At 57.7% G+C, this 26,251-nt stretch overlaps 1 protein-coding gene across 4 annotated transcripts in view; it reads left to right on the top strand.

The window, feature by feature from the left end:
* STAB1 (stabilin 1) overlaps positions 1 to 26,251 on the top strand; it is a 31,332-nt gene that overhangs the window by 2,917 nt on the left and 2,164 nt on the right. For 2 of the 4 annotated variants that reach the window (XM_053669207.1, XM_053669209.1), the window contains exons 2-59: positions 4,390 to 4,523; positions 4,870 to 4,985; positions 5,228 to 5,313; positions 5,394 to 5,463; positions 5,829 to 5,924; positions 6,424 to 6,534; positions 6,788 to 6,984; positions 7,215 to 7,345; positions 7,519 to 7,646; positions 7,919 to 8,007; positions 8,218 to 8,358; positions 8,464 to 8,607; positions 8,789 to 8,851; positions 9,129 to 9,242; positions 9,339 to 9,392; positions 9,616 to 9,696; positions 10,107 to 10,265; positions 10,677 to 10,742; positions 10,981 to 11,076; positions 11,329 to 11,415; positions 11,933 to 12,044; positions 12,504 to 12,690; positions 12,792 to 12,885; positions 13,006 to 13,164; positions 14,550 to 14,645; positions 16,515 to 16,610; positions 16,729 to 16,776; positions 16,919 to 17,049; positions 17,218 to 17,329; positions 17,767 to 17,844; positions 17,935 to 18,033; positions 18,147 to 18,245; positions 18,364 to 18,495; positions 18,699 to 18,827; positions 19,002 to 19,058; positions 19,458 to 19,541; positions 20,016 to 20,211; positions 20,337 to 20,432; positions 20,523 to 20,568; positions 20,667 to 20,743; positions 20,958 to 21,083; positions 21,282 to 21,355; positions 21,490 to 21,564; positions 21,818 to 21,940; positions 22,260 to 22,307; positions 22,522 to 22,599; positions 22,698 to 22,844; positions 23,289 to 23,429; positions 23,512 to 23,571; positions 23,965 to 24,141; positions 24,224 to 24,310; positions 24,421 to 24,570; positions 24,664 to 24,720; positions 24,809 to 24,992; positions 25,342 to 25,491; positions 25,576 to 25,680; positions 25,825 to 25,932; positions 26,015 to 26,208. In XM_053669207.1, coding sequence (XP_053525182.1) covers positions 4,390 to 4,523; positions 4,870 to 4,985; positions 5,228 to 5,313; positions 5,394 to 5,463; positions 5,829 to 5,924; positions 6,424 to 6,534; positions 6,788 to 6,984; positions 7,215 to 7,345; positions 7,519 to 7,646; positions 7,919 to 8,007; positions 8,218 to 8,358; positions 8,464 to 8,607; positions 8,789 to 8,851; positions 9,129 to 9,242; positions 9,339 to 9,392; positions 9,616 to 9,696; positions 10,107 to 10,265; positions 10,677 to 10,742; positions 10,981 to 11,076; positions 11,329 to 11,415; positions 11,933 to 12,044; positions 12,504 to 12,690; positions 12,792 to 12,885; positions 13,006 to 13,164; positions 14,550 to 14,645; positions 16,515 to 16,610; positions 16,729 to 16,776; positions 16,919 to 17,049; positions 17,218 to 17,329; positions 17,767 to 17,844; positions 17,935 to 18,033; positions 18,147 to 18,245; positions 18,364 to 18,495; positions 18,699 to 18,827; positions 19,002 to 19,058; positions 19,458 to 19,541; positions 20,016 to 20,211; positions 20,337 to 20,432; positions 20,523 to 20,568; positions 20,667 to 20,743; positions 20,958 to 21,083; positions 21,282 to 21,355; positions 21,490 to 21,564; positions 21,818 to 21,940; positions 22,260 to 22,307; positions 22,522 to 22,599; positions 22,698 to 22,844; positions 23,289 to 23,429; positions 23,512 to 23,571; positions 23,965 to 24,141; positions 24,224 to 24,310; positions 24,421 to 24,570; positions 24,664 to 24,720; positions 24,809 to 24,992; positions 25,342 to 25,491; positions 25,576 to 25,680; positions 25,825 to 25,932; positions 26,015 to 26,208 — 6,375 coding nt within the window. The remainder of the gene's footprint in view (positions 1 to 4,389; positions 4,524 to 4,869; positions 4,986 to 5,227; positions 5,314 to 5,393; positions 5,464 to 5,828; positions 5,925 to 6,423; positions 6,535 to 6,787; positions 6,985 to 7,214; positions 7,346 to 7,518; positions 7,647 to 7,918; positions 8,008 to 8,217; positions 8,359 to 8,463; positions 8,608 to 8,788; positions 8,852 to 9,128; positions 9,243 to 9,338; positions 9,393 to 9,615; positions 9,697 to 10,106; positions 10,266 to 10,676; positions 10,743 to 10,980; positions 11,077 to 11,328; positions 11,416 to 11,932; positions 12,045 to 12,503; positions 12,691 to 12,791; positions 12,886 to 13,005; positions 13,165 to 14,549; positions 14,646 to 16,514; positions 16,611 to 16,728; positions 16,777 to 16,918; positions 17,050 to 17,217; positions 17,330 to 17,766; positions 17,845 to 17,934; positions 18,034 to 18,146; positions 18,246 to 18,363; positions 18,496 to 18,698; positions 18,828 to 19,001; positions 19,059 to 19,457; positions 19,542 to 20,015; positions 20,212 to 20,336; positions 20,433 to 20,522; positions 20,569 to 20,666; positions 20,744 to 20,957; positions 21,084 to 21,281; positions 21,356 to 21,489; positions 21,565 to 21,817; positions 21,941 to 22,259; positions 22,308 to 22,521; positions 22,600 to 22,697; positions 22,845 to 23,288; positions 23,430 to 23,511; positions 23,572 to 23,964; positions 24,142 to 24,223; positions 24,311 to 24,420; positions 24,571 to 24,663; positions 24,721 to 24,808; positions 24,993 to 25,341; positions 25,492 to 25,575; positions 25,681 to 25,824; positions 25,933 to 26,014; positions 26,209 to 26,251) is intronic. The other 2 variants (XM_037134801.2, XM_053669208.1) reach the window with 2 other exon arrangements.

The following is a 26,251-nucleotide window of genomic DNA, read 5'->3' as shown; positions in this document are numbered from 1 at the left end:
CAGTGTGGTCGGCATTCTCTAGATAACAACATCTTAGCTCTCTAGGCCATGCCCCAAGTACTTCTCCTCCATTAAATGCACCTTCTTCCCATGGCCCTTCCCCCGACCCACAACCAAGAGTTTTGCTCCTGTCTGTCCAAGGTACAGTGCTGTAGGGTATTGGGACTTTGTTGCTGTAGAAGTAGTCCCAGTGGACTTGTGGGAGCTATGGCAGGCCAGTGAATGGGATGGTAGGGCTTTCTTGGCATCCTCAGGTGACAACCTCTTCCTTCACCCCAATCTCTCTTCTTCAGCAGCAGCCAGAGGGCCCATTTAAAACACAAACTGAGTCTCACAGGGCTGCTCTACCTCACTCCATGGCCTGGTCAGCAGCCCCTCTCTAGCCTCTCCTTGGCTGCTCTGTCTTGTTACATGTGTTCGTTTGCTCCTTCCCCCTTCCCACCATTTGCCTCTCCTGACCCCTCGGCCAGGATCACTGTCCCAGCCAAGTCTCCTGCGTCCTTTAGGCCCCAACTCAACTGTCACCCCTTGCAGGAAGTTGCCCAGGCCTCAAGCCTGGGTCCTCTCAGCTCCCGAGATCCTAGCACTGCCCATCTGATGATGAGCAGTGGATCCCTGGGTCCCAACCAGTGGGGCAGTGCACCAGGCCTGGGGTCAGGTCTCCAGGAACAGGACTGCTTGGCCCAAACTCATGCAGACACCCTCACACGCTCCTGACTGTGTGGGCCAGCCTTTCAGGTCTGGGGCAGGCTCTTGGGTCCCTTGGGCTTGCAGAGAGGGCCATTTGGCAGCAGAGTGCAGATGTGCTCAGCAGAGTAGGCACAGGTATGTGCCCCTCCCAGTGTCAGCCACATTGTTTACTGTTTATTTTTATTTTATTTATTTTTTAAAATATATTTTATTGATTATGCCATTACAGTTGCTCTATTTCTCCCTTCTTTCCCCTCCACACCCCACCTCCACCATTCCCCCCCTTTAGTTTATGACATCTCAAGTTCTTTAGATTCTATATTTCCCATACTATTCTTGCCCTCCCCCCATCTATTTTCTACCTACCGTCTATGCTACTTATTTTCTGTACCTTCTCCCCGCTTCTCCTTCTCCCACTCCCCTGTTGCTAACTCTCCACGTGATCTCCATTTCCGTGGTTCCACTCCTGATCTAGCTGTCCTCTTAGTTTGCTTTCGTTGTAGGTATGGTTGTTAATAACTGTGAGTTGGCTGTCCTTTCATAGTTCATTTTTTTTTTGTATTTTATTCATTTCTATATTTTGAATTTTTTTCTTTTTTAAAATTTTTTATTGATTATGCTGTTACAGTTGTTCTATTCCCCCCTTCATTCCCCTCCCCCTCCCCCTGTCCCCACCATTACCCCCCCTTTAGTTTATGACCATGTGTCTCAAGTCCTTTAGATTCTATATTTCCCATGCTATTCTTGCCCCCCCTTCTATTTTCTATCTACCGTCTATGCTACTTATTTTCTGTACCTTCTCCCCCCATCTCCTCCTCCCACTCCCCTGTTGCTAACCCTCCTTGAGATCTTCATTTCTATGTTTCCACTCCTGATCTAGCTGTCCTTTTAGTTTGTTTTCGTTTTAGGTGTGGTTGTTAATAACTGTGAGTTTGTTGTCCTTTCACTGTTCATGTTTCTTTAACTTCTTTTTCTTAGGTAAGTCCCTTTAACATTTCATATAATAAGGGCTTGGTGATGATGAACTCCTTGAATTTGATCTTATCTGAGAAGCACTTTATCTGTCCTTCCATTCTAAATGAAAGTTTTGCTGGATAGAGCAATCTTGGTTGTAGGTCTTTGGATTTCATGACTTGGAATACCTCTTTCCAGCCCCTTCTTGCCTGTAAGTTCTCTTTTGAGAAATCTGCTGACAGTCTGATGGGAATTCCTTTGTAGGTGACTGTCCCCTCATCTCTTGCTGCTTGTAGGATTCTCTCCTTCATTTTAATCTTGGCTAATGTAATGATGATGTGCCTTGGTGTGTTCCTTCTCGGGTCCAACTTCTTTGGGACTCTCTGAGCTTCCTGGATTTCCTGGAAGTCTATTTCCTCTGCCAGATTGGGGAAATTCTCCTTTATTATTTGTTCAAATAAGTTTTCCACTCATGGCTGTTCCTTTCCTCCTTCTGGTACCCCTATAATTCGGATGTTGGAGCGTTTAAAGATGTCCTGGAGGTTCCTAAGACTCTCCTCATTTCTTTGAATTCTTGCTTCTTCACTCTTTTCTGTTTGGCCATTATTTGCTTTCTTCTGGTCCACTCCATTGATTTGAGTCCCAGTTTCCTTTTCATCGCTATCGGTTTCCTGTGCAATTCCATTCATTTCAATTAGTTTCGCCTTCATATGTTTGTCTAACTTGTGGCTATTATCAACCAGTTCTGTGAGGATCCTGATCACCAGTTCTTTAAACTGTGCATCTGAGAGTTTTGCTATTTCTTCATCGCTTAGATTTATAGGCTCTGGGGCTTTGAGATCTTCTTGAGCCATTTTTGGTCTGTTCTCACTCCGTAAGTATGAGTAGCGGAGCCTTGGACTCTCAGGTCGCTGGGTTGTGACGCTGTATGTGGGGGCGTGGTCAGAGCGGGGAAATGGCGACCCCCTCTGCTGTTTTGCACTGCTGGGTGAGGAGCAGAGCCTTAGGTGGTTCACCAGGGCGGGGCCACTCAGAGTGGCTGGGTTATGACGCTGTATGTGGAGGTGGGGTCAGAGCGGGGAAATGGCGGTACCCTCTGCTGCCGCTCGCCGTGGAGCCTGCTCAGTCTCGTAGTCTCACCACCCACTCCCTCGCTTGTCTATCTGCGCATGAAAGCGTGACTACAGTCAACCGGCAGCCCTGCTCCCTCGCTGTTTCCCCGAGGTCGCTCACTGAGTCGCTTACTAGGTCCAACCCTGTGCCTGGGTTCTACGCGCCTGAGTCCGTCTGACGAGTTTTTCTGTGCAACCTGGCTCCGACAGATGCTGATTTCGCCCCTCTTACCGGTCAGGCTGAAGAATTGTTGTTATCAGACTTCCGAAAAGTTCAATTTTCTGTGTTCTGGCTGCGTTTTCTGTTGCTAATATTTAGTTGTCTCTAAACTTGGTTGTGAGAGAAAGCACAGCTTCTCCACCTATGCCTCCATCTTGGCGGAAGTCTCTGATCACCAGTGTTTTGAACTGTGCATCTGATAGGTTGGCTATCTCCTAGTCACTCAGAAGTATTGGCTCTGGGGCTTTGAGCTGTTCCTTGAGCCATGATGTCTTGGTCTGTCTGCACCTGTTACGTTTGAGGGACAGAGCCTTAGATATTCACCAGGGCAGGGCGACCCAGTCGCTGGGTTGTGATGCTGTATGTGGGGGCAGGGTCAGAGAGGGGTAATCGTGCTTGTTCCACAATCTCTCTCGGATTTTGGTCCCCTCCACTGCTTTCTGTAAGCAAATTGGGGCTTTCTGGTGCTGGTTCCCAGGTGTGTGGGCTTGTGCACCCTCCAGAACCCTTTGGGTCTCTCCAACGAACTCTCTGTGAGCCTGGGAGCCTCTCCCAGCACCTAGACCCCAGAAAGGTTTTTCAATTGGTGCTTTTAGGCCTTAATTGCCGGCACGGGGGCCCTGATTCGTGTGGTCTGTCTCACTGCTCGGTTTTTTTTTGCCTGGTTTATCTGTGCGCAAATGTGTGACCTGGGTCAGCCAGCCTCCTTGCACCCTCACTGGGTCTGCCCGGTGTCACCCATGCCTGGGATCTGCCAACCGCTGCCTACGCACCTGTCGTCTGGCTGCTTTTTCCTCAGAGACCCACTGACTCCGCCCCTCTTACCAGTCTGAATGAATGGTTCGTTGTTGTTGGACTTCTGTACAGTTCAATTTTCTGTGTTTTGGTTGTGTTTTTGTTACTAAAACTTTGTTGTCTTTAAATTTGGTTGTGTGAGGAGGTACAGTGTTTCTACCTATACCTCCATCTTGGCCAGAAGCCCATTTACTGTTTATTTTTAAATGAAAGATGAGAATGAGCTCTAGGTGGAGGGTCTGGGTTCACACACTGTCACCAGGTAGCCCTGAGCAAGGGCTGCCCACTGGGAGTTCAGTTTCCTCATCTGAAACGGCTGACGTGGAACAAAATGGCTGGATTCACTTTGTGTCAGAAGCATAGGCTCTGAGATTTCTGGGCATGCCTGTGGGGCCCTGGGCAAAGGTGTGTGGCCCTGGACACAGGTACGTGCCATGGTATTCACAGCTGGTGGCAGACAGTTCTCCCCCATGTGGGGGCCTTCCTTTCCTCATCACATCCCCACTGACCGGTGGAGCCCAAAGCCTGAGAGGGACAAGAGGCCCTACAGTGATCAGGACGGAGGCAGGGTTGGTACAGGGCCCAGGCCCCTCACTCCAAACCCCGTCCATGGCCCAGGTGCGGTCCAGACGCTGTGATGTGAAAACCAAGTTTATCACTCACACACCCTGCACCATGTGCCCTGCCATCAAGAAGCGGGTGTGTCCCTCGGGCTGGCTTCGTGAGTTCCCGGAGAAGATAGAGGACTGCCGGTGTGGATCCCCACCCCCATCTTTGCCCATTTCCAGGAGCATCCCCTGGGGTGTCAGGCGACCAGGAAGAGCCTGGCTGGCCTGGCAGGGAGGGCAGGGTCTCACTTCTCCACACATCTGTTGGCTCCTCCAGCAGGGCAGGCAGAGGACGGGCAGGGGGTGGGGCCGCTGGAGTTTATTGAACAGCTGCGATGGCCAGGCCCTGTGCTCAACTCTGGGCCTGGCACATAGATGGGAGGTGCAGTGAGAACCCTGGAACCCCCCATCAGGAGGCTGGGGTGGGGTTTGCAGGGTGGGAGCCCTGCCTGTCACCCTGCCCATCACCCTTTCCATCCTTTATCCCCAGCTACGAGGTGCAGCTAGGGGACTCTCTGATGTCCATGAGGGGCTGCAGCCTGGAGTGCTGGAAGGACGTGGTGGAGAAGGCTTGCTGCCCTGGCTACTGGGGGTCCCAGTGCTATGGTAGGGGGGAGGGAGTCCCTGCTTAGCTCCTCAAACCACAGCCCTGGGCTCCCCTTCTGCAGCACCTGCCGACATTGCCATTTACCTTCTTCACTTAGCGAGCACTGACTGAGAGCCAGCACAGCTGGCTGCCTGGCTCTGGCTGCCCTGGGGAGGGGCTGCCTCTGGGGCTGCTCAGGGCTGCTGGGTCAGGCATGAATCAGGAGTTCTTAGACCACAGCTGAGTTCTGGGGGATCCACAGAGTGCCCTGGAGGGGCAGAGACCCCGTGCAACGGCCATGGGACATGCTTGGACGGCATAGACAGGAACGGGACCTGCGTGTGCCAGGTAAGAGCTAGGTAGGCTGGGGAGGGCCAGGGAGGGGGACAGTAGAGGGACCACACTGACTGGGTGTGTCCCTCCACCAGGAAAACTTCAGTGGCTCAGCCTGCCAGGAGTGCCAAGATCCCAACCGGTTCGGGCCCGACTGTCAGTCAGGTGAGCACTAGCAGGCAGGAGGACAGAGCAAGTGTCCCCCTGCAGCCAACACCCACCAGGCTCTCCCAAGCCACTCGGCCTTCCATTTCTCCTCTAGAGACACAGACTTTTGTTCATCACACCTCCAGCTCTTACACTTGCTGTTCTAGGAGGCTTCATGGGGGGCCTTCCAGCCCCCACTGCACCTCAGCTGGGCCAGGGGCCTCCCCAGGCTCCCCGCAACCCCTGTAGTCCTGCATCACACTCAGCGGTCTTGAAGCTGTGCCTGCTGGAGCTGAGTTCTGGAAATGTAGAGAGCAGGGACTCACCCCCATGGGTCCCTGGGTGAGGCTACTGTCTCACCTGTCCCTGTGCATCCTTCCCAGTGTGCAGTTGTGTGCATGGTGTGTGCAGACACGGGCCACTCGGGGACGGAAGCTGCCAGTGCTTTGCTGGGTACACTGGACCTCACTGTGACCAAGGTGAGCGGGGCTGTGGGGGCAGCCTGGGCAGTAGGTTCAGCAAGACCTCAGCCTGCCGTCTAATTTCTTTTTCTCTTAAAGATTTTATTTATTTGTTTTTAGAGAGAGGGGGAGGTAGGGAGAAAGAGAGGGAGAAAAACATCCATGTGAGAGAAATACTTCGATCTGTTGCCTCTCACGTGCTCCCAACTGGGAACCTAGCCTGCAACCCAGGCACGTGCCCTGACCAGGGATTAATCTGGCGACTATTCAGTTCACAGTCTGGTGCTCAATCCACTGAGTCACACCAGCCAGGGCCTGACTTCCTTCCAAATAGGAGAGGCACCCAGCTGGTCAGAGGGAGGGAGAGGTCTCATGTGAGACCTTCACTGCCCAGAGGCCCAGCAAAGGCCAGGCCCTGTCCAGATACACGTAGCAAATTGGGCAAAGCATCTGTGCTCCTGTGTCCCTTTGTGACCTAGGGCTTCTGCCACTGCAGTGCTCTCCCCTCTCCCCTCAGAGCTGCCTGCGTGCCAGGTCCTGCACTGTCCTCACAACTCCCAGTGCTCCGCAGAAGACCCCGCCTGCAGATGCCTGCCTCACTACACCCAGCAGGGCAGCACATGCCAAGGTAAGTCTGTGCCCTAGAGGATGGGAACCCAGCTCAGGGCAAACAGGTACTGGGATGATGTCCTTTTAAACTGTCAGGTTCAATCTGGCCATTCAGAGGGAAGAAGAACTGTTCCTGAGGGAGGCGAAGGGTCCCATCTCCAAGGTCTAAATCAACCCGCTCACCCATCTTTGGGCCATTCTGATGGAAGCTGGGGAGAAGACAGACTCTCGGGAGCCAAGCTCACTTGGGCTTTCTCTCTCTGCTCTGCCAGCCCCTGACCCCTGCCGGTCATCACCCTGCTCCCCACTGGCCCAGTGCGCAGTGAGCCCCACGGGGAAGGCACAGTGCCGCTGCCCCGAGAACTATCATGGTGATGGGACAGTGTGTCTGCCCCGGGACCCATGCAACACCAACAACGGCGGCTGCCCCAGCAACTCCACCGTATGTCTGTACCAGGGGCCGGGCAAGGTGAGCCAGGGCCTGCGCCAGGCCCGCCCCTCCATCCACCTACCCACATGGGCTTGGGACCCTGGGCAAATCAAGGGCCTTCGGGGAGCTTCAGCTGCCCCATTTGTAAAATGGGAAGAGAATGACATCCTCTCCTTGAGGGCAGTGGCGGGGGCCAAGCTGGGCTCTGTGGCTGTGGCGGACCCCAGCAGTCCTCACAGACACGATGTCACCCTCCCGGCCCTGCCCAGGCCTCCTGCACGTGTAAGCCAGGCCTGGTCAGCATCAACGGCAACGCCTCTGCAGGCTGCATCGCCTACTGCTTCCCCTTCTCCTGTGACCGCTCAGCCACCTGCCAGGTGACCCCCGACAGAAAGACCAGGTGGGCACTTGAGCCTTGGAGTGGGCACCAGAGGCAGAGCAGAGGGTAGACTGGACAGGGGCAGTTGTGCACACGTGTGCACCTTCAGCTCAAGGCCATGAGAGGCAGGTGGGGTGGGCCGAGAGGAGAGACTGGCCCCACCCCTGCCCTAACCAGTTCTCCCCATCCCTCAGCTGTGTGTGCAAGGAGGGCCAGGTGGGGGATGGGCGTGCCTGCTACGGACACCTGCTCCACGAGGTACAGAAGGCCAGCCCGATAAGGGCAGTGCTGCTGGGACTGAGAGTCGCCCTCGCCATGCTGGGTGTGTGACCTTACCCCTCGATCCCAGCACTGCCACCAGGGAGGGAGGGGTGGACTCTGCAGAGATACCTTCTTTCTCTGCCCAGGTGTTATGCAAGCAGAGTGGGCTGAGGTGGGGTGCATGGTGGAGGTGGGAGCTAGCGCCCCAGACCCTGAGGTGGGCCATAGACCCGGGCCCAGGGTTCCCCGGCATGACTCTCCAAACCCAAAGACTGATCGATGCCTTAGGGTCTCCCCAGACCCATTCTGATGCACCCTCTCCTGTCCCCCCAGACCAGGGCTGCCGGGAGATCCTCACCACGTCGGGCCCGTTCACTGTGCTGGTGCCATCCCTCTCCTCCAGGACCTCCTGGACCATGAATGTGAGCCCCCAGCCCCACCGAGGAGCTGGCTGCAGGCTTTGCCTCCTTTCTGGACCCTGCCCCGGGCTTCAGGGCCTGAGAGAGTCCCCAGTGGACATTCCAGGCAGCTGCGGCTTGGGAGCGTCTCGTCCCCTCTGTTGCTTGGGCAGGGTGGCGTGAGGAGGACCACCTGCCCGGGGCCCCCAGCACCTGGTCTCCTTGTGCCCACAGGCGTCCCTTGCCCAGCAGCTCTGCAGACAGCACATCATTGCAGGGCAGCACCTCCTGGAGGACTTGGTGGCCCCGCAGCAAACACGCAAGTGGTGGACGCTGGCTGGGCAGGAGATCGTGGTCACTTTCAACCGTTTCATGGTAAAGGGGGGAAACTTCACTGTGGGGGCTGAAGGAGTCGTGGCGGACCCAGCTCCAGGGTAGGGGCTGGCACGTAGAATCTGAGCCAGAGGTCTCGTTTCTCAGCAGAAGTACTCCTACAAATACAAAGACCTGCCCCAGCAAACATTCACCATCCAAAAGACCAACTACCCGGCAACGAACGGTGTCTTCCACATGGTGACTGCCCTGCGGTGGCAGCCCCCATCGGCTCTACCTGGTGACCCCAAGGTAAGACCGTGTCCTCCTCTCCCTCCGCCCTGTGCCACTGGGTGACCTCTTACCCTGCAGGCTTTAGAGGGGTGGCAAGGGTAGCTCTGGGCAGGGCTGGACCACAGCTTTCCCCCTCTGGAGCTGAAGCAGCCTCATCTCCGACTCTTCTCTGTGTCCTACTGCTTGTCCCATTTTACAGAAAACCATCGGCCAGATCCTGGCCTCCACAGAGGCCTTTAGCCGATTTGAAACCATCCTGGAGGTGAGTTTGGGGGAAAGGTCCCAGCCTATCTGATCTTTTGGGCCAGGACCCCCCCATTAACCAGAATCTGTCCCATGATGATGTGAGGTTTGGAGTAGCACAGGCTTATGCTCCGATTATAGAACTTGCCCATCACCATCCTGAGGTTCAGTGTTGATGTCTACCATCTATTCCAGGTGGGGGTTCCCTGCGGGCTGGGGGGCGGCAGGGCCCAGGTAGCACTTACAGGTTTGGGCTGGCCACAGAGTGGACCTGAGCTCCCCTTCCACCACCACAGAACTGCGGGCTACCCTCCATCCTGGACGGGCCCGGGCCCTTCACAGTCTTCGCTCCAAGCAATGAGGCTGTTGACCACTTGCGCGACGGCCGCCTGATCTACCTCTTCACAACAGTAAGTGGGCAGACAGCAGGGGCTGGAGACATGGGGGCCCAGGGCTTCCACCTCCCCTACCAGGCTTCCAGCAGCCAAGCTCTCTCTCCCCACCAGGGTCTGTCCAAACTGCAGGAGCTGGTGCGGCACCACATCTACGGCCATGGCCAGGTGAGAGGCCTTCCTCCCAGAGTGGGCCGGCTTGCACGAGGGCTTTGTCTGTGGGTACCGGCCTGCCCAGAGGCTCCTTCTCTCCTCACCCATCTGGACTGTTATAGCCAGATGAGAGAGCCTGGGGGTGTAGGCGGTAGCTGTGGATCACCTGACAGGACTGGGTGTACCCCAAGGTGTGTGGCTGGTGCCCAGCCTAAGGCCAACCCCTCCTCTGTCCCAGCTGACCATTGAGAAACTCATCTCCAAGGGTCGGGTTGTCACCATGGCAAACCAGGTCCTGGCTGTGAATATCTCCGAGGAGGTGAGATACAGAAACATCTGGAATGGATGGGCCTATGGAGGGGCAGTAATGAGTGGTCAGGCATTCAGCCTCTTTCAGACCTGCCTTCGAGTTCCAAGCCCTGTGGCAAGGAGGCCCTGGGAGGGCGGGGTCATACGGGAGGCAGGCACAGATCAAATCCTCCTGGAGGCTGAAAGGCTGGGAGGGCCCCAGGGGGGGAGGAGGGAGAGCACAAGGGCTGGAGTGGTCCACGTGGGGGAAGCATGTGGGTCAGGGCAGGAGGCTATAGCTGTGCTGCCAGAGCAGGAAGTGCCACTGAGGAGAGGAGGGGGGACGTCCAGGGTAGGCCAGCCCTTCGAGTCTCCCAGCTGTGGAGGAGGGGGTGGCAGGGCCAGCCCGAGCCTGCCAGGCTGCGTGGATTGTACACACAGGGGCGCATCCTGCTGGGAACGGAGGGGGTCCCGCTGCGCAGAATGGATGTGCTGGCTGCCAATGGCGTCATCCACATGCTGGAGGGCATCCTGCTGCCCCCCACCATCCTGCCCATCCTGCCCAAGCACTGCAGCCAGGAGCAGCACCAGATCGTGGTGGTGAGCACGTGCCACACACCTGGGCCTCCCTGAGCCCCTGGGGCTGCTCACGTAGGAGTCATCTTCCGGGGGTGGGCTGCTGGCAGCCCAGGCACAGACCCCACAGACCCGCCTGGACTTGCCAACATCCTTTCCCTGCTGATCTCCCTGCCAGATATTCTTGCATCTTCCGCCTGCCCTGTCCGCAGCCTCCCTGCCCAGGCTTGGGACTTTCACACTCTCACATTAAGCTCCTTCCCACCACGGGGCCTTTGTTCTCACTCTTCTCTCTGCTGCCACCATCTCCTGACCCTCCTGTTGTTGATGCTCTCTCAGACCCCAGCTCGCTCTTGGCTCCATGCCAATTTCTTAGGGCTGGCTGCATAAATAAACTGGTACTGATCACCCTCCCCACCCCCATGCCCTGCGCAGGGCTCCTGTGCGGACTGCCAAGCCCTGAATACCACCAACACCTGCCCTTCCAACAGTGTGAAGCTGGTGAGTGTCCCTGGGCCCAGCCCTCAGTGCTGACCCCTGACTGCCTGGGGTCAGGATGGGACTGGGGTGGGGGGAGGCTGAGAGGCGAGGTTGGACCTGGAGGTCCAGCACCCCTCAGTCCCGCTGAGGGTGGGAGTGCTGGACCCAAGGGGCTGAGGACCCTTGGCCAAGGCTGCCTGGCAAAGGGGGTCAGCCCAGGCCCCGCACCTGCTGACCAGCTTGGCACGGCCCACCCCAGGACATCTCTCCTGAGGAGTGTGTCTACACCCATGACCCTACGGGGCTCAACGTCCTGAAGAAAGGCTGCGCTCACTACTGCAACCAGACCTTCCTGGTGAGCCCGGGCACAGGCCTCTCTGTCCCCAATGACCTGGGCACCTACTTCTTTCTCCTTTGGGTCCCCAGGCTGGGGCTGAACAGGCTGCCTGCCTCAGAGAGCAGTCCCACATCCTAATGGTGGCAAAGGCATCCCCCAGGGGGCTCCCCCTCCCCCTTGCTCCTGAGAAGGGACCAGGGAGTGGGAGCGCTGGGGTGGTGGGGTGACGTGGTGCCAGATGGACCTGCGGACACATTCTGTCTCTTGCAGAAACCCGACTGCTGCAAAGGGTTCTTTGGGCCCGACTGCGCACAGTGTCCTGGGGGCTTTTCCAACCCCTGCTATGGCAAAGGCAACGTGAGTGCCCTCCTGCCCTGGGGCGAGATGCGGGGGAGATGGACTTCTCCCGAACTGGCCAGCTACTGGCTGTGTGTGTGAGCCAGGCCCGCCTCTGTCCGGCCTCGGGTTTCTCATATCCAGGCAGTGGAAGTTGGGTCATATTATTTTTGCTTTTAGTTAGAAATAATTAATTACATAGGTTTTTATATCTACTTTTGTAAGGGCTATTTATGAGTAGTTTTCTTTTGTGGTCAGCTTTTGCCACTCTAACATCAAGGTTAATTCCGGGCCTGGCTGAGGAAGGCCAGAGGGGTCGTGTGTTTCTAGGTTGAGCAGGAGTCACCCTTGAGGCCTCCAGGGCTGGATGCCCTTTGAGGGGCTAGGTTTTGACAGCATCGGTGATTTGGAAGATCCAGGGTGAGCTCTTCCAGGCGGTGGGAGCAGCTCAGTCAGCCCCTCCCTAAGCAGGGTGTTAGGGGAGGAGATGGGGAGAGTCCCCGCCCCACGACTGACCCTGCCTCCTGCCCATCGCCAGTGCAGCGACGGGGTCCTAGGCAATGGGGCCTGCCTCTGCTTCCCAGGCTACAAGGGCATTGCCTGCCACATCTGCTCCAACCCAAACAAGCACGGAGACAAGTGCCAGGAAGGTGGGTGGTCTTGGCCCAGGCTCCCGGCCAGGGAGGAAGAAGGTTCTGCTTGGAAAGGGGGTTGGGGACTCTGAGGAAGGGGTGCAGAGCCCCAGGAGGAAGGGTTAAACCCCAGGAGTGGATGAAAATCTGGGAACAGAAATAGATGTCTCCTTTACCCATTCCGGGAAGAGAACTGTGGTTTAATCTAAAGCATTCAGGATTAGGTCAGACAGACCGGAGAACTTCCTGATGGTGGATTTGGGGGCGGGGCAGCTAGACTGGGGTGGCCGAAAGCAACGAATGTCCCCCTCTCATTTCCTCTGCCTGCCTATTGAGTCTGGGACGACCTCTGATTTTGTGACCCTGAAGCCAAACCCTTGCTGGCCGCCCCATGCCCAGCACTGCCCCAGCTGCATCCTGGCTCCCAACCAGCTCTGCCCCTGCCTGAGTCTCCCTGCCCTCTCCTCCTCCCTACAGACTGCGGCTGTGTCCACGGTCTATGTGACAATCGTCCAGGCAGTGGTGGGGTGTGCCAGAGCGGCACATGTGCCCCGGGCTTCAGCGGCCGCTTCTGCAACGAGTCCACAGGGAGCTGTGGGCCCACAGAGCAGGCCCAGAACTGCCACCTGCACGCCCGCTGTGTGAGCCAGGGGGACATCACCAGGTGAGGGCTCAAGCTTCCTCTCTGGCTGTCCGTGACCTCGCCGCTCAGCCTCTGGCCTTATCCAGAGGTTCACTGGAGGCCCCTCCTTCACTGACCCCCAGGTGTATCTGTCTCGATGGCTTCAAGGGCGATGGCTTCTCCTGCACAGCCAGCAACCCCTGCTCCAACCCAGACCGTGGTGGCTGCTCAGAGAATGTCAGTCTCATTGTCTCTTCCCTGAAGTCCTGACTCAGGGGTGGGAGGTGGGACTTCTTTGCCCGCCGCCCTCTGCCCACTACCCTGCAGCCCTGACCCATTGATCTGTGGCTCCCACAGGCCGAGTGTGTCCCTGGGGCCCTGGGCACCCACAACTGCACATGCCATAAGGGCTGGAGTGGAGACGGCCGTGTCTGCATAGCCATTGATGAGTGTGAGCTGGATGGGCGAGGTGGCTGCCACGCTGATGCCCTCTGCAGCTATGTGGGGCCTGGGCAGGTAAGGTGCAGCAGGCCTGGGGACAGTGGGTGGGGAACATCCATTCTGGGCTACTCTCGACTCCAGGAATGTCCACTCTGAGAACTCAAGCTCGGGGTCTGAATGCTCAGACACCAATGAGAATCCAGTTCTGCAATGCTGAGCCCTACAACCTGGAAGCACCAGACGTGCTGGAAGCCATGCGAAGGCCCCGGGAGCTTTCATGGAGAGCGCCCTCCAGGGCCAGTCCAGGCAGCACTTTTTTCAAGTCAGGAGGCTGGGACCCCCATCTCTCAGGATGAAGGACTCTCGTAACCAAATCAATGTGTTCTTTGCTCTAACTGGGCCATCGTCTGCGGACACTTGGTTCATCCATTCACTCCTTGGTTTCCTATGTATTACCAGGCACCTGTTCCATTCTAGTTTCTCCTAGAGTTAGGGATTTGCCGCTGGGCAAAGCAGGAAGAGACCCCTCCCCAGAGGGCAGTGGCATCTCAAAATCTTTAGACTCCCAGACTCCAGCTCTAGAACGTTGCAGTTCTCAGGCCAGTCACAGGGTCTCAGAACCCGGAGACTTCTGTGATAAGATGTTCAGCCCTGAGGACTGGCTGGCATTTAAAAATATCTAATATGCCCATCGGGAGGCCAAGCCACACTGCTTCGGGACCAGCTCCTTCATGGCCCAGGCCTGGGCAGTAACCCCTGGGGCTCCCAGTCCTCCCACCGCACAATGGCCTGAGCCCCCAGCCCCTGGGGCCTTAGCAGTGAGAGCTCAGATGGACATGAGGGCTGGAGCTCCAAACCCCACTGGGAGCTTTCAAGTTCAGAACTGAGGACTGGAGTTAGCAGGTCGGGATGCCCCCAACTTGCAAACAAGGGCGCTGAGATCTGGGGAATTTCACCAGCCACTTGTCTGCAGTGGCTCCAAGCCCAAGGACATTGGGGAAGGACCAGAGCTGCTAAGCAGGGTAGCCGGGTCAGTCAAACCCCAAATCCTAACTATGTAAGAGTCAGAGTGGGACTGAGTGGGTCAGAGTGGGACTGAGTGGGTCAGAGTGGGACTGAGCTACTATCCCTGGGGCTGCCCCTGGCAAACACTGGCCCACTTACCACTCACTCACCACTGACACCGGCAGTCCTGGCAGGGTCCAGGCCTGAGAGCAGAGGGACGCAGACTCTCCCTGGTTGCATCCCTGCTGATACCATCACTCTCAGGCTCACCCCAAGAGCCCCTCGGCCTCACTCTCCCCATCTGGAACCAGCTCTCTGAAGCTGGGGCTGGGAGGAGCTCCCCTGGGTGTGAGCAGGCTTCCCCAGGGGACAGCGCCCAGCAAGAGCTGAGGGTGGAGGAGGAAAGTGATGGGTGCTTCTTGTGAGATGAAGTCTTCCACTCCCAACCCTTTCAGAGCCGGTGCACCTGCAAGCTGGGATTTGCCGGGGACGGCTATGTGTGCAGCCCCATCGACCCCTGCCGGGCAGGCAACGGTGGCTGCCACGACCTGGTGAGAGGGCTCAGAGCCTGGGAAGACTGTCTGGGGTGGGCCTCGGCTGTGCCTCCTGGGTGTCCCTGTCTCTGGTCAGGAGCGACTTCTTTCTAAACCCCAAATCCTAACTATGCCACCCCTTGCCCACAGGATAGAGCTTTCACTCATATTAAGGCCCAGCCCCCACTCAGCCTCCTCTTCTGCCCTGGCCCCCACCGCCCCCACTCCACGCTCCTCTGCAAAGTCATTCTGAGTTCCTTGCTGTCCCCTGATCTCACTCTACCAGCGTATTCTGGAAGGCTTCCCCGAGCCACACCTTTGCCCTGGTTAGCTCCTCATTCTCAGCTCAGACCTCTCCCGAGAGTACAGGGCCTCCTAGGTGCTCCCACAGACTCGGACTTCTGTGACCCATCTGTCACGGTGGGGTGGGTGACCAGTGTCAAATGCACTGTGATCCTGGAGAGTAGGGCCGGGCACTCCAAAGGGGCAACGTGAGTGCAGACTGGATGGATGGAGACGGATGGTGGGCACAGGTGGTTGGAAAGCCAGGCAGCAGGAGGCTAGGTTGCCACGGTCCGGCCGCAGCGGGTCAAGGGGTCCCACAGGTGAGGGTAGGCGTCGGCGCTGGGTAACAGACGACAACACGCCTCAAAGGACAGTGAAGCTCTGTTCCGCTTATTGCAAGTACAAGCAGGTTTTTATATTTTCATTTTAGGTAGTGATTAACATTTGCAGGTGTATAGCATGATCAGTTAAGCAGAAAAAATCAATACAATGGTAACCAGGAAAAGTACAAGAATTTTCATAGTTTTGGTAACCAGGAAAAGTACAAGAATTTCCATAGTTTCAATTATATTATATAAAAATTGTTTTGACTAGGAGAACTATTAATCAGACAATTTGAAATAACTCTATGTACAGAGTTTGAATATTTTATTGTTTATTAAAGGTCTAAAATTTGGCATGGGGCAAAAGGTACGCTAGACCGAGCAGAGGTTAGGAAATTTATTATAAGGCCTTTGTGATGTCTAAGCTATATTTATCTTTCTGTCTAAAATGTTTCTCTATGTACTGCGGACTCTAACTCCTTGGTAATTGTATCTACGTGCTCAGTTTATAGTATCTGACAAGCTTCCCCTGTTTCTGTGTCTACTAAATTCTAATTAATATATATTCCTGTTCAAGGTAAAGGAGGGGCTGTTACTCCAACAACTTCTAAACATTTAGGGGCTATTTCATTAGAGGGAACTTTGTTCTCTGGTCAAGAAATTCTTTTGTACAACTTCATTGGAATTATGCGAATCAATGAACCTGAAATATAAATGTCGAACAGTTCCACCACCTTTTGATTACCCAAACAAATATATAACTTGTTTTTCTTATTTCTGGTACACTATGGCGGTCCTGATAGCCTTAAGTTGCTCAAACCAGGGTAATTTATACAACTTGACATGTTTTCCCTTATGATTAATAATTATATTACCCTGGCTGTTGTACCCCTGTATAAGGGAGAGGGAAATTTGTGGAGATTTTTCCATCCTTTCAGGCAGTTTCGTGGGGAATGCTAATGTTTTCCCCTAAACTGTTCCCTCCTCTTTGGTGATGTTCACAGGAATAAGTAAGTACAGTACAATGTCCATACTCAGTAGCAAGAGTAAAATAATTAAAATAAAACAGCCAATTGTTAACCCATTTTGGATGCCACGTTCTCTTCTGGGGAGATGAATTCTTTGAACTCGAATCCTCCATGCCCGGACTTTGTCAGACAGCGTGGTTGGAAGAGGACGTGGCACTAGGTGACAAGGGAGATGGAGGATGGGTGCCATGTAGCTTGCCACATGGGTGCTGAATGGAGGGCCCTGTCTCTCTGCCCTACCCCCACTGCAGGCCAACTGCCAGGCTGTGGGGGGAGGTCGGCGGGTCTGCACATGCCTCCCTGGCTATGAGGGTGATGGCTTCAGTTGCTACGGAGACATCTTCCAGGTGAGTGGTTCCCTGTGCTTGGGAAACTCAGGTGGGAAGAGGCAGTGCTGAGGGCTGGGGGGAGGGAGGTTCAGGTTTGTCCCAAAGCCCATGACCTCAGCTCTTTCCCTCCCCTTAGGAGTTGGGGGCAAATGCCCACTTCTTTGTCTTCTACCAGTGGATCAAGGTAGGACTCAAATCCAGGAGGCCTCCCTGGACACAGGGGTGCCACAGAACATCTCCGTGAGCTGGAGATGATGGGGGCAGATGACCTCAGGATAATGGCTACCTTCATCCTCCTCCTGTCCCTCTACACACCATGTGCACAGATAGCTGACATCAGACTTCCTGCCGACAGCCGAGTCACAGCCCTGGTGCCCTCCGAGTCTGCTGTCCGCAGGATGAGCCCCGAGGACCAGGCCTTCTGGCTGCAGCCAAGGATGTTGCCACAACTGCTCAGGTGGGCAGCCCAGGTGGGGCCCTGGGAGGGGGCTTCCGTGAGAGGTCTAGCCCCTCCCCAGAGGCTCCCAGCTGGCATTTGTCCGACCCGGGGGTAGAGCCCCAACCCAGGGGTCTCTGTAGGTTACACTAACCTGGTCCCATGGTACCTCCCCAACTGTGCCCTCAGGGCCCATTTTCTCCAGGGCGCCTTCTCTGAGGAGGACCTGGCCCGGCTGGTCGGGCAGGAGGTGGCCACCCTGAGCCCCACCACACGCTGGGAGATCCACAACATCAGTGGGGTATGTGGCAAGCTCTGGACAGCAGAGTGGACCATGCAGAGCATGGGAGGGAACTTGAGTGACTGCAGGCTTCCTGGACTGGGGACTCCAGGGGGTGAGATTGGGATCCCCTCGTCCTGTCCAGGGCTGGGCTCAGAGAATGTGCCAGGGACAGTTTTGCTGCTGGGCTGGACACTGACATTGTACCAGCGGTGACTTCCCTGCTAGGAGCTGCTTGCACCTCTTTGTCTGTGCACATACACTGTCCTTCTCACGCATGGGCCCTGCTGAGAGACCGTGTGCCCGTCTGGTTAGTCCCAAGTCTGAGGGCGTCTGGGCCAGGCTGGGGGCCACCTGTGGGTGCCTGTGTGCCCAGCAGGCTCTCTGTGGATGCCACACCCACTTTTAATTGTCTACCTGTGTCCACTTGTGGCTGAGCTCTGCCTGCTGCCTTCCAGAGGATCTGGGTGCAGAACGCCAGCTTGGACGTGACTGACCTTCCCGCCACCAACGGTGTCCTACATATCCTCAGCCAGGTAAGGCTGGAGGGGAGTGTGCTCAGAAAAACTTCTAAGCAGAACAAGAGGCAGTGACGTACTGACTGGCCCCATCATGCTCTGTGACAGGTCCTACTGCCTCCAAGGAAGGACACGTCAGGCAGGCAGGGGCTGCTGCAGCAGCTGGACTCGGTGCCTGCCTTTCGCCTCTTTCGGGAGCTGCTGCAAGTGAGGGCATGAGGAGAGGTTCATGGTCAGGGGCGCCCTTCCCCAAGAGTAGAGGGCGGCGTCAGGACTGGGGGCAATTATGCCTTTCCCTGACCCTGACCCCCTGTCCCTAGCACCATGGTCTGGTGTCCCAGATTGAGGCTGCCACTGCCTATACCATCTTTGTGCCCACAAATCGCTCTCTGGAGGCCCAGGGCAACAGCAGCAGCCTGGTGAGGTCACTGGGACAGGGCAGGGGCAGGGTGGGTGCAAAGGGCCACAGCGGGCAGAATGCCACTGTTCAGGGCTCTGGGTAGACCTGGAGTCCCCTGAGCTTCTCCTTCCCCTCAGGATGAGGACACAGTGCGACACCATGTGATCCTGGGGGAGGCGCTCTCCTTGGAAGCCCTGTGGAGGGGGGGACACCGAAACTCCCTCCTGGGCCCCACTCATTGGCTGGTCTTCTACAACCATAGTGGCCAGGTTTGTGACGACAAGGAGACCCACCCCCAGGCACTCTGCTCTCGCAGGCCGCTTGTCCTCCACCTGGAGACTCCAACCTCTGCTCCAGGAACTGGCCCCCGGGGAGGCCCCCATTTGTGGAGCGAGCCCCAGCCCTGGGGGATAGCCCTGAGGTGAGGGTGGGGTGGCCTGGGCTGGGTTCACCCTCCTGCCCCACTTCCCAGCCTGAGGTGAACCACGTGCCACTGGAAGGCCCAGTGCTGGAGGCACCTGGCCGCATACTACTCGGGCTGTCCGGAGTCCTGACGGTGGGCTCCAGCCGCTGCCTGTACAGCCACGCTGAGGCCCTGAGGGTGAGATACTGGGGCCAGAGGAGGGCAGCCGGGCTGTTCAGACCTTGGAGGTGTGGGAGGGTGGGACGGGCACTCGGTCAGGGATAGGAGAGCTGTCAGCCTGCCCTGAAGGAAGATGGGTTTGGGGGACTCCTTCCCAGGACCACCTGACGCTCTGTCCTCTCTCCCCCCCAGGAGAAATGTGTAAACTGCACCAGGAAATTCCGCTGCCCTCAGGGCTTCCAGCTGGAGGTGAGGCTGGGCTTGGAACAATTCCACCTCTGCTTCTCCTGCCCTCACTGCTCCCCACACGTCCAACCCTCCGGGCCGGCCCTGCCCGCCGAGGCACGGGGAACTGCAATGGTGCAGGCCTCTTGACATCCCTGGTAGTTGCCAGGAGGCCTGAGCCCAGGTCTGCCCACATCAGGCCTCACTCAGACTTGCGCTTGGAGGCCTGCAACCCTGTGGCCCAAGCCTGGGTCCTGCCCACCCCTCCTCCTTGGTCTATCTGTCTCCATCCAGCTTGCTCCATCTGCTCTCCTGCTCAAGTCTTACCCACGGGAATCTCTAGTCTGTCTGTCTGTCTCCCCAGTCACTGCTCTGCCCCACCCAAGCCCCTGGCTAAGCCCTCCCGCCTGTTCCCATCTCCAGGACACACCCAAGAAGAGCTGCCTCTACAGCTCAGGCTATTCCTTTTCCCGGGGCTGTTCTTACACGTGTGCCAAGAAGATCCAGGTTTGCCCTGAGTCTCTACGCCCCACTCTTTGACCGGAATGAAGGCTGTGGGAGTGGGGGACCTGGGGAGATCCCAGATTAGATTTCAAGGACAGAGGCAAGGCTGGGACTAGGGCAAGTCCTGAAAAAGAGGAAGGTCAGAGGTCAGAGGTCAGAGGGGCCAGTGTTGGTTCCTGTGGTTATGCCCCCAGGGAGGGGAACAGGAAAAGGAGAAAGGCCCAGAGCTGGCACCATCCACTGAGCCCCAGGGGCAGCAACAGTGTCCAGCTCTACGCCTTGCTCTGGGATCTGGCACAGCCCTTCCCTGCTTGAGTTTCACCTCTGCCATGGAGAGTGTTGTAGACGGTGGTCTCCTTTTCCCTGAATCCAACTCACTTCATCCTTTGGCTTTGTGGCCCCAAGATATCCTGCCCACTGCCAACATTTTGCTTGTCCCGGCCTGTGCGGGCCTCTCCTCGCAACCCCTCCCCGCAGGTGCCTGACTGCTGCCCAGGCTTCTTCGGCACGCTGTGTGAGCCGTGCCCGGGGCGGCTGGGCGGGGCGTGCTCGGGCCACGGACAGTGCCAGGACAGGCTCCTGGGTAGTGGGGAGTGCCGCTGCCACGAGGGCTTCCACGGAACGGCCTGTGAGATGTGTGAGCTGGGCCGCTACGGGCCCAACTGCACTGGAGGTGAGGACTGGGGAGGGAGCAGGAATGGCGGGCGTCCTGGCCGCAGATGGCAGTCATGGAGGCACCACAGCGGGGGGCAAGACGGAGGCAATGGGTAACTCCTGTCTTCCTTTGTCCACTCTCAGTGTGTGACTGTGCCCACGGGCTGTGCCAAGAGGGGCTGCAAGGGGATGGAAGCTGTGTCTGTAATGTGGGCTGGCAGGGCCGACACTGTGACCAGAGTGAGTGGCCCCAAAGGGGAGGCAGGTGACCCCAGGGGCTGCAGTTCCTGGGTCTGAATGACCTGAACCATCCCATCCTCCCATCTCCAGAAATTGCTGGCCCTCACTGCCCAAAGAAGTGTGACCCTAATGCCAAGTGAGTGAGCTTAGCCTAGAGCAGGTGGGCAAGTGGGCGGGGGCCTGGGTTGCGGGCAGGGCTGGATGGGCACGGCTGACTGCTGTCACCCCTCCCAGCTGTGTAGGGGACTCAGCGGCAGCCCCGGCCTGCGTCTGTGCTGCAGGGTACTCAGGCAACGGCACCTACTGCACAGGTCCAGCCACAGATCCCCTGAGCTCCCCGTGACATTTTGGGGTGGCTTTCCCACAGAGCCCTCCTTACCCCTCCAGGTCCCACAGAGCCCTCCTTACCCCTGTTCTAGTCTGGGCCCAAGCCCTCCCTCTCACCTTTTCCTCTTTCGTGCCCTCCTCCCATCCCCACTCTCTCCCTTACCTTTTCCTTTCAACTCTCTGGGATCGTCTGCCTAGAGGTGGACCCTTGTGCCCATGACCACGGGGGCTGCTCCCCCCATGCCAACTGCACCAAGGTGGCGCCAGGGCAGCGGACATGCACCTGCCAGGATGGCTACATGGGTGATGGGGAGCTGTGCCAGGGTGAGGCTGGGGTCCCCCCCCCCCGTGTATGTGGGACTAGGAGTCTGATTTCAGTGGCCTGAGTCAGACCAGGAAGGGCTGAGGGGCACACAGGGGTGCAGAGCCTGAGGGCACTGAGGGTAGGGGGTGAACACCTGGGTGGACAGGTGAATGGAGGCGCTACCTAGGCCCCCCTCATCCCAGTGTCTCTTGCCCCAGAAGCCAACGGCTGTCTTATCCACCACGGGGGCTGCCATGTGCACGCTGAATGTATTCCCACAGGTCCCCAGCAGGTCAGCGCAACAGGGTTGGATCCTGGGGCTGTACCATTCCCCCATGGGCAGGGGGGTGACCGGGCCTGGGAGGGGTGCCCCTTCCGTCCAGGACTCCGGTGCACAGCAGCCCCACTGATCAGGATTTGGAACAGGTCTCCTGCAGCTGCCGTGAGGGTTACAGCGGGGATGGCATCCGGACCTGTGAGCTCCTGGACCCCTGCTCCCAGGTCAGGCCCCAAGCCCCACTCCATTTCACAGGGGGAGGAGACTGAGGCAGGTACCAGCCTTCCTTGTCCCTAGCAGGGTTCTAAGAGCCTCTGAAGGGCGAGCCACTCTCCCCACAAGCTTAAGCATAGCTGATCAGTAGAAAACAGGGCTTTGGGGGTTGGACAGGGATCTTCCTGGCCCTTCCCATAGGGTTGGTTGGGGCAGAGGAGTTCTGGGTGCCACTGAGGCCTCCCTCTCCTGTCCCTGCCTCAGAATAATGGAGGCTGCAGCCGCCACGCTGTGTGCAAAAGCACAGGGGATGGCCAGAGGACGTGCACCTGTGATGCAGCCTACACCATGGGTGATGGTTTCACCTGCCATGCCCGAGTCAACATGGTAATGATACCCCAGTGGGAGCCCTGACCCAACCGTGGCTATGCCCTGCTTGGGTCTGACACATGATATTGGTTAAGACCCCAGGTTTGAGTCTGGTCCTGGCCCTGACCATGACCCTGAGACTGACTCCTGACTCCACCAGGGCCTGACCCAGCTATGATCCATGACACTAATCCTAACCCTAGCTCAGATGCCCCTGGCTTTCCTTTCATCATCTCTGCCTTGGCCAGACCTTGAGCCACAGATGCTGGGAAAGGCACCAGGCCCTGAATGGGGGCAACCCCAAATCTGAGCTGAGCCTCATTCCCCCGTCCCCCAGGAGCTTCTTCAGGACAAGCATGCCTCATTCTTCAATGTTCACCTCCTGGTGAGTGGCCAGCTGGCCTCTATTTCCCTGGTCTATCTAGCCCGGGGCCTCTCTGCCTGCAGGCTCCACCTGTCTCCTAGCCTTGGTGCTCTTATTTGGTCAGGGGTTGGTGTGGACTTCTCAGAATCCAGGTCTTCCCTGGAAGATCTGTTAATGCCACAAGTTTGTCCCAGGTTGCCCCTCTTCCACTCCAGCCGTTTCCCCTCTCCCCCAGAAATACAGTGAGCTCAAGGGAGATGGGCCTTTCACAGTCTTTGTGCCGCATGCAGATCTAATGACCAACCTGTCACAGGTAACTGGCCCCAGGGACAAGGCTTGGAAGGGATGGATACTGTGTGAGCAGAAGTGGCAGTTGGGGCTCCCCCTCCACACTTCTGACTTCCATTCCAGGATGAATTGGGCCGGATCCATGCCAATCAACAGCTGGTGTTCCGCTACCACGTGGTCGGCTGTCGGCAGCTGCGGAGTCAGGATCTGCTAGAAGAAGGCTATGTCACCACGCTTTCCGGGCACCCTCTTCGCTTCAGTGAAAGGGAGGTGAGCCCAGGCCCTGGCGAGGACATGAGTGGCCCACAGACTCAAGCCCCCGCCGCCCCGACTCCCTCCCCTGCAAGCCTGTGTCCTGTCCCCACGCATTTAAGACCCTCTCACTTCCCCTGGGGGTGGCGGGCTTTGGCGAGTCAGAGTTGAGTGCAGCCCTAAACCCTGCGCACTACCATGGACCTGTTCCCCTGCTCAAGACTTCCTGGCCCGTGCATGTGCACGTGCTCCGCTTCTTGCAGAGAAAGAGAGTGAGGGAAAGGGAAGGAGGGAGAGACTGAGGCAGAGACAGAGAAAAATGCCCCCCGCCCCACCTTCTGTTCCCAGACTTGCCCAATCAAAGTTCCACCCCTGCCTCAGGTCCCACCCACAGTTCACCAGCCACCAATTGGTTTCCTTCACTTTCGGCCCCGCCCCCATGCGTCCATGTCCCGCCCCCAGGGCAGCATCTACCTCAATGACTTCGCACGCGTGGTGAGCAGTGACCACCAGGCAGTGAACGGCATCCTGCACTTCATTGACCGTGTCCTGCTCCCGCCCGACGTGCTACACTGGGAGCCTGACGCTGCCCAGACCCCGCGGGTAGGACCTGGAAGGCGGAAGCCGGGGGCTTGACATTCTCCCTCCCAATCTGAACTCACAGCTCACCAGTGCCTTTCCCTAGAGAAACGTCACTGCCGCAGCAGAGAGCTTCGGTTACAAGATTTTCAGCAGTCTTTTGACGGTACTGCCCCCACGTGTGAACCTATGTGGTGTGTGTGCCTATGTGCACGAGTGTGTAGGACTGTGTGTACACTCACCTGTCTGTGCACACCCTGTCCCTTGCGCAAGCCTGTCCCTTGTGTGAGTGTGCACGTCTGTGGGCACAGGCCATGTTTGTGTGCATGGGCTTCCCAGTGTGAGCACAAGGATGAGCGTGCTATCTGTGCCCACATACTTGACAATACTCAAGATGTGTGCAAGTTTATCCCTGCATGCATGTTCACACACAGCTGCCTGGGATGGGTACAGAGGAGTGTAGCTGGTGGGAAGGCTGCCTGGGTTGGACCCTGGAGCCCCTTCCTGCCCATCAGTCCGACTGGGCTGAGATTGCCCCGCCTCTGCTCCTCCACACCAGGCGGCTGGTCTCCTGCCCCTGCTACAAGATGCGTCCCACAGGCCCTTCACAATGCTGTGGCCCACAGACTCCGCCCTGCAAGCACTTTCGCCTGACCGCCAGGCCTGGCTCTATCATGAGGACCACCGTGACAAGCTAGCAGCCATTCTTCGGGGCCATATAATCCGTAACATAGAGGTGGGTGTGCCCCAGTCCCTGGTCCCCACTGATGGCCACCCAACCTGCCCATCCAGCTCCAACCATGGCTTCGTCTGCTCAGGCCCTGGCGTCCGACTTGCCCAACCTGGGCCAACTCCGCACCATGTATGGGACCCCCATCTCCTTTTCCTGCAGTCGTGCCCGGCCGGTGAGTCCCGGGAGGAGGCGTGAATGAGGGGAGGAGGCAGGGGCCCTGGCACTGGGGGGTGGGCTCTATGCAACTGTGATTCCCATTTATCCCACATCCTCTGCCTATAGGGTGAGCTCACAGTGGGTGAGGATGATGCCCGAATTGTGCAGCGGCACTTGCCCTTCGTGGGTGGCCTGGCCTATGGCATTGACCAGCTGCTGGAACCACCTGGCCTTGGTGCCCGCTGTGACATCTTTGAGACTCAGCGACTGTGGCTGGTAAGGGAGGTCAGAGGTGCAAGGGTAAGGGCCCGAGCCCGTCTGTACTGTTCAGACACTTGAACTTGCTGTATTGGCCTCCATTCCTTCCAGGAGATTTGCAGCATCTGTGGCCGGGAGCCACCCTGTCCTGAGGGCTCACGTGAGCAGGTAAGGGTCTGAGAGCTGAGTGGGCTTTGGGCAGGGCCCAGGGTCCACCAAGCTCAGGCTGTTTGTAGCCTAACTCTTCTTGGCTCAGGGCAGCCCCCAGTTGTGCTGGCGCTACCTCACAAAGTACTGGACGTCCCCTACATTGTACCCCTTGGGACTGCGCAGCATCTGGGCCCATCCCCAACGTCGGGCCAGGGGCTGCCACCGCAACTGTGTCACTACCACCTGGAAGCCCAGCTGCTGCCCAGGTCACTATGGCAGTGAGTGCCGAGGTGAGCGTCCTGAGGTTGCAGACACTGCTGATTAGCTCCTCTGGCCACTGTGGGCACAGCTCTGGCTATTGTTTCCGAGAGGTCATGGGTGGGCAGGGGCTGGGCAGGTCTGGGGTAGGGTAGAGCATTAGGACAGAGTGCTCTAAGAGGTGGGGTGCATGTGGAGATGGTACAGAACCCGGGGTGGTGGGATTTGTGTGTTCTCCAGAGCACGGGGCCCTAGAGGATCCTCAGCAGCATGGGGAACTGGGGGGTGTTGCTGCTTTTGGAAGAGGGGGTGCCAGTGAGCGTGGGGGGACCCTGCTGAGAGCCCCTGGACCAACTTCACTTCTCCCACCCTCCCCCCTAGCGTGCCCTGGGGGTGCCAGCCACCCCTGTAATGACCATGGCGTGTGCATGGACGGCATGAGCGGCAACGGGCAGTGTTGGTGTCATCCAGGCTTTGCTGGGACAGCATGTGAACTCTGTGCCCCAGGGGCCTTTGGGCCCCATTGTCAAGGTGAATTGTACCCCACCTGGCCCTGCCCCCTGCCTCCCTTGGCCCACGTGCCAACTCCATCCTCCAATTTGTCCCTTTCTGTAGCCTGTCGCTGTACCTCTCATGGCCACTGTGATGAGGGCCTTGGGGGCTCTGGCTCCTGCTTCTGTGAGGAAGGCTGGACTGGGCCACGCTGTGAGGTGCAGCTGGGTGAGTGACCCTGGGGCTCATGCCCACCCTGCACACACCAGTGCGTGGCCCACCTGTGTGTCAGGTGGAGGCACTGAGGGTGGGTGGGAGGGGATCTGGGGGCATCCAGGAGGGCAGCTACTAATCTTGATATGTGGGGGGCAGAGCTGCAACCTGTGTGTGCCCCAGCCTGCGCACCCCAGGCAGTATGCCACACAGGCAACAGCTGTGAATGCAGCCTGGGCTATGAAGGGGATGGCCGCACATGTACAGGTGAGCAGGTGGGTGAGGACATGAGGTGGGAGACCCCGTTCCCCTCCTGTCACCTGGTCCAACCACTCTCTCCCTGCCCCAGTGGCGGACCTGTGCCGGAAAGGGCATGGCGGCTGCAGTGAGCATGCCAACTGCAGCCAGGTAGGCACTGTGGTTGCCTGTGCCTGCCTGCCAGACTACGAGGGTGATGGCTGGACCTGCCGGGCCCGCAACCCCTGTGAAGATGGCCACCGAGGGGGCTGCAGTGAGCATGCTGACTGCCTGAGCACCGGCCCAGTGAGCAGGAGGGGAGCCAAGCAGCTGGGTGGGGAGGTCCCAC

The sequence above is a fragment of the Artibeus jamaicensis genome, unplaced genomic scaffold (assembly GCF_021234435.1).
Source record: "Artibeus jamaicensis isolate MK-2021 breed Jamaican fruit bat unplaced genomic scaffold, CSHL_Jam_final contig_519, whole genome shotgun sequence".
NCBI lineage: Eukaryota > Metazoa > Chordata > Mammalia > Chiroptera > Phyllostomidae > Artibeus > Artibeus jamaicensis.
This window is presented reverse-complemented; position numbering and strand designations above follow the sequence as displayed.